Below are 9,438 nucleotides of genomic sequence, written 5' to 3' on the forward strand. Positions count from 1 at the left end.
GAATTGTTGGAGCCATTTAATTGAGAATTATATTTGTCGTGTTTTTATCGTTTACATATAACTATATTATATACAGCTACTCCTGCAGCTCTGGACTGAGGTCAGTCAGGTCACAACACAATTATCACTGAAAATTGAAAAGTGGCAAGTGACGCACAGTTGATTGTTTTTCGCTCGCTCCGCAAAAAATATCGACTCCCGAGATTTTAGCTTGCCGTTTCGTGCTGCGAACGTATCAAGTGCGCTTAAAGAAGTTTTCACTTCAAAAGAGAGAACTTTTTTTTTGGCGACCACGTAAGGCATCCCTTCCGTTATTCCTACTAGCCAGGCCTTCACTCAAAAAGGAATTGTCGTTCACCTTCTGAACGCTACGACCTTCAGAGGGATTTCATCAGTAGCCCGCCATTTTGACTAATTCTTTTATCCCTTTTTTTTAACACTTACATTTGTATCTGGCAGCGAATGACCTCGCCAGCTACGACGTATCACTCGCGCGCACCATTTTTTTTTTGTTGGTTTATTTCGCCGGGTCCCCCCAAGTAATAAATCTTTATTTTTCTGTTTAGCGTTGGGGCGAGGGAGGACTTCGACGACCTCTCCGCACTGCGGGCGGCGTAACAGGCTCGGGAGACCTTCCTCCCCTTCCCTCAGGGAATCTTTTATTTTATTCTGGAGGAAGTTGGTAATTCGACTGGGGGCCCGGAGTAAGACCTTTTCTTCTTCCTGTAAGAAATGTACTTAAATCAAATTTGCGTTAAATCATTTTCCTTAATTTCGTTCACGCCTTCAGCGACTAGATTACTTAGATCTCGTTAATTTATGATTCAAGTTCCTCCATGGTACCGCCGCCTTAAGTGATTTGATTTTGTTCCTTATTCAAAAACCAGAGAGTGCATGTTTTAGGTTCAAATTGTTAGAGCCATCAGCGGCTTTTAGGTCAGTCAACAAGGAGAAACAATAACGTAACAGTAGCTATCAAAATCCATTCTACATATTTTTATTATTTCTCAATATATTTTTTTTATTATACCTGAATCATAATCCCTGTTTTTGACACTAAAATGCGTGCGAAAAAGGGCCTTTAAAACACTAAAGCTTTAAGGGTTGCTTAGGTAACAACAAATTCACCTACATTTTGAACAACGATAAATAGACATTTTTTTTTTCAGATTGTGGTGCAGGTATAATAAAAAATAGCGTATGATACACGTTCATAAGGGCCTTTAAAGCACTTGCGACGTTAAAAGCACTCCGCTATGCGTCGCGCGTGCTTTAAAGGCTTCCTTATAAACCTGTATCATAACTATTATCGTCAATTCATAAAGGATTTAACGATACCAACATACTGGGTGTTTCGGATTCTTCGATTCAGAATTATAGTTTGTTTTTTAATCAAAGAACCACAACACCGCAATTTACACTCAAAGTAGAGCTGACAACATTGTACACATTCGCCTAGGGTGAAAAATCTCATCATATTAAAGATATTAGTAGCGCAGCATTTTAATAAAGTTACTAACAACTAATAACAACTAATTTGAGAGTTTAATAAATGTTTCACTTTGCGAGGCATTTTTAATAACACGTTTGAAATGCGAGTTTGCATACTTTCAAGGACATTAAAAATGACAGGCGTTGGCTGGTATAGCCATTAGATATCATTAAATTCACTAAATTTAGTAAAATTTTATATTTGCAAACCTAAATCAACAGGTCGTGGTTCTTTGATTAAAAAATGGATTATAGGTACTTCGTACAATTTGGATATTTAAACAGTAATATTTCATCGTCAACTGAAACAAGTATAATATGATCAAAAAGTTTTTGGATCAGAGTAGCCGTGGAATTAACAAGCTATCTAGGAAATTATTTATTTCAATGATTTTTGACATTTATTTGACAACTTTCAAGTTAGCAGGTTATAATTCAAAATGTTTCAAAGAGAACATACAATTTTTATTATTAAATCATACTACAGTAATGGAAATCGTGGTGAAAATGGTGATTGGATTTATTCGCCTCGTTTATGTTTAAACGAGCTCCTTGAGAGATTAGCACTACTTTGAAGTATTGGGTGATTCAAAATGATTGTAGCCAAGTATGGCAACTATGTACGAAAATTTACGTGGCAACTGTGTGGGTAGGGTAGAGTTGACATTTCCTTGACAGTTCATAGTCGCGCAATTTTGTAAGTTGGCAAATCAGTATGTAATGGAATTGAAAAAATCAAATGCACGCTTATGAAATGTCATACAAATGTCAACTCTACCCCATTCACACAGTTGCCACATAAATTTTGGTACATAGTTGCCATGCTTGGCCACAATCATTTTGAATCACCCAATATGTACACATAAAAACTACGGACAGTAGAAGTAAATAATTCTATAGATGGTTTTTACATTTAATGGCTACCGCGATCCAAAGACTTTTTGATCATACTATAGTATCTTTGAATTCTATAACATAATTTACCTGCTGATGGAACATTAAATACAGAAAAACTTGATTTGATTAGTAATCCTAGATGTGGTGTAAAAGATAATCCAACAGCATGCATGCATCATAATGCTCAATGTAAAAAAAGAGTATGTAAAAACAGTATTAAATTAGTCATAGTATACAGGGTGTTAGATAAGTGTCCAGCCAAACTTTAACCGCGAGCTACTGGCTTCATGTAGAACTTGGAAACAACATTTAAAAATTCTATGTCAAGAAATAAATTGACATTTAATTTTTGAGGTAAAAATGTTTTTTAATTACTTTTAGTCTTCTACGTTGTCCCATAACCTCGTAAAAAATATGATATACAGGGTGTATTTTTAAAATGTGCCGAATTTTACCTACGAGTTTATGGGACAACATAGAAGACTAAAAGCAGTTAAACAAAAATTTACCTCAAAAATAAAATGTCAATTTTTTTTTGACACAATTTTTTAAATATTTTTTCGGAGTTCTACATGAAGCCAGTAGCTCGCGGTTAAAGTTTGGCAGGATATTTACCTAACACCCTGTAGTTTTATTCATATGACGCAGGGAGTTCGTTATTCCACAAGATAAAATCGGAATATTTTTCTTCAAATACTTACAGCAACATGTTATTGTCATTGTTGTGTAAACAAGATAATACAATAAGTTATATAGTAGAGCGTAGCGCTGAAATCAGCAGTCGACCGAAGTAAACAGCAAGATAAATAACAATAATACAAAAAAGTATGTCATTCAAAATAAGTACTTTTACAAAAATCTGGTTAATTATAGCAGTTATCGTTATGTGTTTGTGTAACGAGTATAATTGCCAGTGCACTGGGGCTGCTGATTGTACTAGTTGTACAGCAGCATGCACTGGTTGTGGAAACTGTCCAAATGCAATAACGTGTACCGGTTCTAAAAATTGTGTCAGGGCAACAACATGTACTGGGTCTACAAACTGTAATAGAGCCACGACGTGTACAAATTCAAAAGGCTGTTTAGAAGCCACAACATGTACTGGGTCTACACACTGTCATAGAGCCACGACGTGTACAAATTCAAAAGACTGTTTTGAAGCCACAACATGTACTGGCTCAAGCAACTGTTACACTGCTACAACATGTACTAACTCAACCAACTGTTACAAAGCTACAGCCTGTACCAATTCAACAGGATGTCCCGGACATTAGGTTTTTTTATTGTCAACAATAAAATAAAACAAAACTGTTCTTATCTAAGCTAAAACATAAATGTAAACGTAATTTGTATTCTATCCGATCTGTCTCTTTGCGCCCTAAGAATAATTTTGTACAGGGAGAGAAAAGGCTATCGGACAATAATAAACATTATTAATATACATATATAACTGATTTCGCCTGCGTTTCCGCTGGTTTCATCATATTTTATGATACGAGTAAATGGTGTGTTTTCGATGAAAGATAGGATAAAACGTGAATTTATCCTATTTGCATTTATGATACGAGTAGCTACTGATTGCAACCGACGTAATCGACGGTTACGATGAAGCTCGGAGACCAGGACGCCAGTCGTTCTGGGGAGCTAGGTCACTAGTCCAGTCTATAGAGACATAAAAATAGCTCCAACTTGCAAAAGGTACAGAAAAGTTTATACTTGGCAGGTATCTTCTATTAGGCATATTATTAATATTGCCGAGTTGGCGACCTTGGGGGGTTGCCGCTCGCTCCGTCATACTGGAGAATAGGGGTGGAAAATCACATTTCTGCGATTATTTTTTATCCGTGCGAGATACGTCTATCTAAGTTATTATAGAAAATGTAAAGCGTATAATTTTCTACATTTTTTGTTCTTTATGTCTTTTTGTCAGATGACTAGTTTCGTAGTTACTGCGTGTAGAATTGGAGAATTTGTATTATTTTTGTAGTTTTTATTCTTTTCCACACCACCACAGAGGTAGATCAATAGGGTGCGTTTTTTTTTGTTACGTAGTGTCCCCGGTGGGCATAGTTTACTGTTTTACTCTTTTTGATCTCTTTGTAACGTAGACGGATCCAAATGAACTGGATCAATCGGTATATGTAGATGAGCTGAATTCATCAGAGTTTATGAAATCGGGAATTCCTCTTGAGAATTTTCCTATTGTTCTACAGGGTCATGATCATCATCATCAGGATCATTTGGCGTTCGATCCAGATCATTCGGGTCCGTCTACGTTACAAAGAGATCAAAAAGAGTAAAGCAGTAAACTTCTACTGCATCGTGGACTATGCCCACTGGGGACACCACGTCAAAAAAAAAGCGCACCCTATTCCTCTACCTCTGTGGTGGTGTGGAAAAGAATAAAAAGTACAAAAATAAAAGATATTCTCGATTTCTACACGCTGTAACTACGAAATTATTGATCTGACAAAAAAACATAAACAACAAAAAATGTAGAGAATTGCATGATAGAGTTATCTCGCACGGATAATGAAATAATCGCAAAAATGTGATTTTGCACCCCTATTCTCCAGTATGGCGGGGCAACCCCCCAAGGTCGCAAACTCAACAATATTAATAATATGCCTGATAGAAGATACCTGCCAAGTATAAACTTTTCTGTACCTTTTGCATGGTAAAACTCCCTATTGATTGGACTACACCGGCAAAGAGTCATTTTGTTATGATGACACAGCTTTCTGCTCCACGGAAATGCAATTGCTCTGAAAAGAGTACCGAAAGGAATAAATGAAACGACGCAGCTATATACAGAGTGGCTACGAAAATTAGAGTCACTTTTCTGCATATTACCAAGAGATGTCGCTGTTTTACAATAAATTTGAGGACCAAAAAAAATTATATTTAATTAAATGGCAACATAGAATTCAATATTTCGTGCAATTGTCACTATTTTTAACAATTGTCAGCGAATAAGTATCATAAAATGGTATTATCCTACTAAAGAAGGTCGATCTGGTAGAACAGCAGCTGTAAGAGTGCAGGATCATTAGCGTGTAACATAACCTAATCGGCTACCACCAACATTTACCTAAACTCCGTCCAGCGAGAGATTGGGAGAGTTTAAATTGTAGGCTTGTAACCCAGCACTACAAAATGCACTAGAATACAATACAAAAAAATTTAATAAAATAAATTATTGTGGTGGTACCTTTGAAATAATTTCGCGGGCATTGTAATCCTACGCCAATTTATGCTTTCACAGCAAATTGTCAAATTTCAGCTGTTGTCGTTGCCGCTGTCATTTTGAATCGTAAACACCGTGTGTGGTTTATTTGCTCTTTCGTCTTCAAGTGAGGTAATTTGTTGTGTTTAAAAATTCTTAATTATCTGGGATAAGTTAGTTTGTTGGTTTGTATTGACTAAGTTCTGTATTGTTAACCTCCGAGTAATGTGTGTTTTGTTCGTTATTTCTTGCTTAACTATTTTTTTGTGGTGTTTAAACTTTCTAAGTTTTTAAGATTAGTTAGTTTGTTGTTTTAGTTTGTTTCTGCTCTATAAGTTCCCAATGGTTTACCTTCGAGTGCCTTTTTTAAGTGACATTTCTATTTATAAACATGAATCCCTTTAGTGATATCACGAACAATATCTAGACTGATGCAAAGGTATGAAGATAATATTTTTAATTTAATTATATTGCTTTGAAACTGTTTTGTAGGCAACCCGAAGCTGTTTGACTGTAGCTGGCAACCCAGCAGCCCAGAAGATGACGCAAGTGCTTCTTAATTTTTCATAAATGAAAAACTTATAACTGAAAGTCCACTGGAGGTTGCTTTTCATACCTTTACACACAAAATAGTGTCATACCTATCATAATTTTATTGACATCATCATTGATTAGGTCAGATTAATCAAGGGTTAAAAGTTAAAAGTATTTTTCTTACAGGTCACTGCGAGATGCTTAGGAGTTAGCAAAAACACAGTGTCAAAGTGTAAAGGTGGTCCAACTAAAACATCATCAAGAAAGTTGACGAGACAGCGTCCCAGAAGAGTTACAGCAGACTTGCATTGCAATATTAAGCAAGAAGTTCATCTTGTACTCAATGATATGGTGCAGAGCAGTAAGACAAGGGTTGTGTACTGTAATAGTATATTAAGTATAAAGAACGGTAATGACAATGTACGGATCGAAGACAATTGTTTGGAGGAGGAGCTTGCGACGACTCCAATATTGTCTGAGATCCGTACATTGTCATTAACGTTCGTCATGCTTATGAGATTTTTTGCGCGATTGAATATTTATTACAAAACATTCCTAACTAGAATGCAATGCGATACGACGCCCTTCACATCGTGTTGCCACAATGTCAATTTTTGTATTGCGTTTCTAAGGCAATCTGCAAACAACTACCGCCATTGCAGTTTTTGTGCGCAAATATCGCCAGTTGTGTTGAAAAACAAGCAGTAAAATGAGTGATATTAGTGATTCCGAAAACGAAGTGTATATTGTAGAAGAAACTTTGAGTGTGGGGTGCGTCACAAATAAAGAATTTTTGAAACTAACGACCTCAACGTGTAATTAAGAAGACAAGGAAAATTTGTGGTATGAAAATTTTGATAATACTAATGTCGCGGCAAGTTCACTAATATTATTTAATTGCAGCGGCAAGGAATGCCGACCACAAGAGCCGTGTGAGTTTCCAGAAAGTGCTAACATCTTGTCTTCAACTTCTGTCTACATAAATCAAGAATTTTCGAAACCAGCGAACTCAATATGAAATCAAGAAGACAAGGAAGATGCGGGGTATGAAAATTTTGACAATGCCAATGTCGCGGCAAGTTTGCTAATGCTATTTCATTGCAGCGCCAAGGAAAGCCGACTAGAAGACCTTTATGAGTTTCCAGAAAGTGCGCCCACATCTTGTCTTCAACTTCCGTCTACATGAAAATTATTATAATAATCGATTAATTTTGAATAAACTTTACTTACCGTTCTAGAACACCAAAAATTACTTACCATCGAGTTTATCGTTAGCAACGAGTAAACAGAGCTTACCATCTTGGAAACAGACGTGGTAAACAACCAAATAGAGTACAATCGCGCAAAAAGCTAGTTTTTTTCAATGAGATATTTCTTTTTTAAATTTTCAGCCTTATACCGCCACAGGTTCTTCTGATGTTTATTCAATAAGTAAAGTTAATATTCTAAAATATATTTTAATAAGACAAATTGAATTCGGACTGGCGCACGATAGTCGGTCATTCAGACAAACGTCTGCAGGAAGTCTGAGGATTTAATTTAAATTAACCTTGACGATCTCGTTGTCCATTTTTGTTTTATGTTTATATTACCTACGTATTATGTCTTAAGGATACTCGAGCAGCACTGTCCATAATTTTGTGTAAGTCAGAAATTTAATTTGAAATTAACCAGTTACTGCAGGTGAAAACAAGAACGTATTCGATTTTATTTATTTGAAAAATTAAATACAGGCGTCCTTCAACCCAAGGAATTGTTTTATTTTAACTCCTAGCCCCCTGAGAAGTTCCCCATATTTTGCTTCACGAACTGATCTTCCGCTATTTTGAACACAACAATTTGGTAGACATTTCACGACCAGCAAAATTAAGTCGTTTGATTTCGCATTGATATAAAATTGATACATAAACGATCTTGTTGGTTGAGGTTTTACTTTTAAATACTCTTGTTCTGGGATTTGAACCCATTTGGTTCGGTCCCGCAATTATTGTAAGACGCCTACGAGTGATGTCGCTGTATTAGGCCCATAAGGCCATGTTGATCAACGCGCGCAGTCCCTCATCAAGGCGAGATTCGCGACCGCCATTAGTCAGTCAATTAACACCCACCGCTCTAAACGGTTGACTCATACGTGGGTGGCACACACCTTTGTCCACCATTTCTTTATTTCTCATTATCTCCAATAAGTAATCTCATTTACCATTTTACATGTGTTAATCTCATAGTACAAGTTTCGTTTAATTCAGAAGTGTAAGTAGTTCAGTTATTTTCATGTGTTTAAAGCGAGTAAACGCCATTAAGTTGAACTGACCGTTGCATCAGTTACCCCACGCCACGCCACTTTCCTACACCGAACATCCATGGATTCCATACAGTCAAACGGTCCCTAAAACCGTCCCCAACATAATGGTCCTTCGAATCCGGATCCAGCTAAATATCGTGACGTGAGTGTCTTCCGCTAATAGTTAGTTCTGAGTGTCGTTTGCTCAACATTGTGCAACGTGAGCGACGCGTCATCGGCCGCCATCTTGTCTGCAAGAAACAAGCACATTCCTGAGGGAAGGGTTCCTACACCAGTTCCCGAGGGAGGGTTCTCATGCCTAAGTGCTGGGAGTCAGAGGGAACGCTATCCAGTTTCCAGTCGAGCTCTCGCAGGTCAAGAGATCCAGGTAACCGATAGTACGGCGTCGAGACGGCCCGTAGAGTAATCAGCCGCATCGTCCTACACCAGGAGGTAAAGCCCTCTACAGGTGCACAATCCAGGTATTTGAGACCCCCTCAAGTAGTAATATAGATATAGTGCGTCCACACATCAGCTGGCCGAATATATCTATAGAGCGTTCAAAGTAGTTGATCGTAGCAGTTCACATATAGGGCGTTCACTTCAACTGGACGAATAAATCTATAGAGCGTTCACGGTAGCTAGACCAACAATCAAGCGACCACGCCACGTGGTCATTCTCTCATCGGCGTTCACTCCCAAGTGGACATCTTCTCCACGGAGTCCACTCCCAAGTGGACATTTTCTCATCGGCGTTCACTCCCAAGTGGACATCTTCTCCACGGAGTCCACTCCCAAGTGGACATTCTCTCATCGGCGTTCACTCCCAAGTGGACATCTTCTCCACGGAGTCCACTCCCAAGTGGACATTCTCTCCACGGCGTTCACTCCCAAGTGGACATCTTCTCTACGGCGTTCACATCTTAGTGGACATCTTCTCCTCGGAGTTCACTCCCAAGTGGACATCTTCTCCACGGCGTTCACATCCCAAGTGGACATCTCCTCCTCG

General features: G+C 37.8%; 1 protein-coding gene across 1 annotated transcript; it reads left to right on the plus strand.

The window, feature by feature from the left end:
* The first annotated feature begins 3,164 nt into the window (after positions 1 to 3,164).
* LOC138139116 (thermal hysteresis protein YL-1-like) lies at positions 3,165 to 3,841 on the plus strand. Its single transcript, XM_069059288.1, has one exon. The coding sequence runs from the start codon at positions 3,216 to 3,218 to the stop codon at positions 3,660 to 3,662; it is 447 nt and encodes a 148-aa protein (XP_068915389.1). The 5' UTR covers positions 3,165 to 3,215; the 3' UTR covers positions 3,663 to 3,841.
* The last annotated feature ends 5,597 nt before the right edge of the window (positions 3,842 to 9,438 follow it).

Source organism: Tenebrio molitor, chromosome 9, assembly GCF_963966145.1.
Source record: "Tenebrio molitor chromosome 9, icTenMoli1.1, whole genome shotgun sequence".
In the NCBI taxonomy this organism is placed as follows: Eukaryota; Metazoa; Arthropoda; class Insecta; order Coleoptera; family Tenebrionidae; genus Tenebrio; species Tenebrio molitor.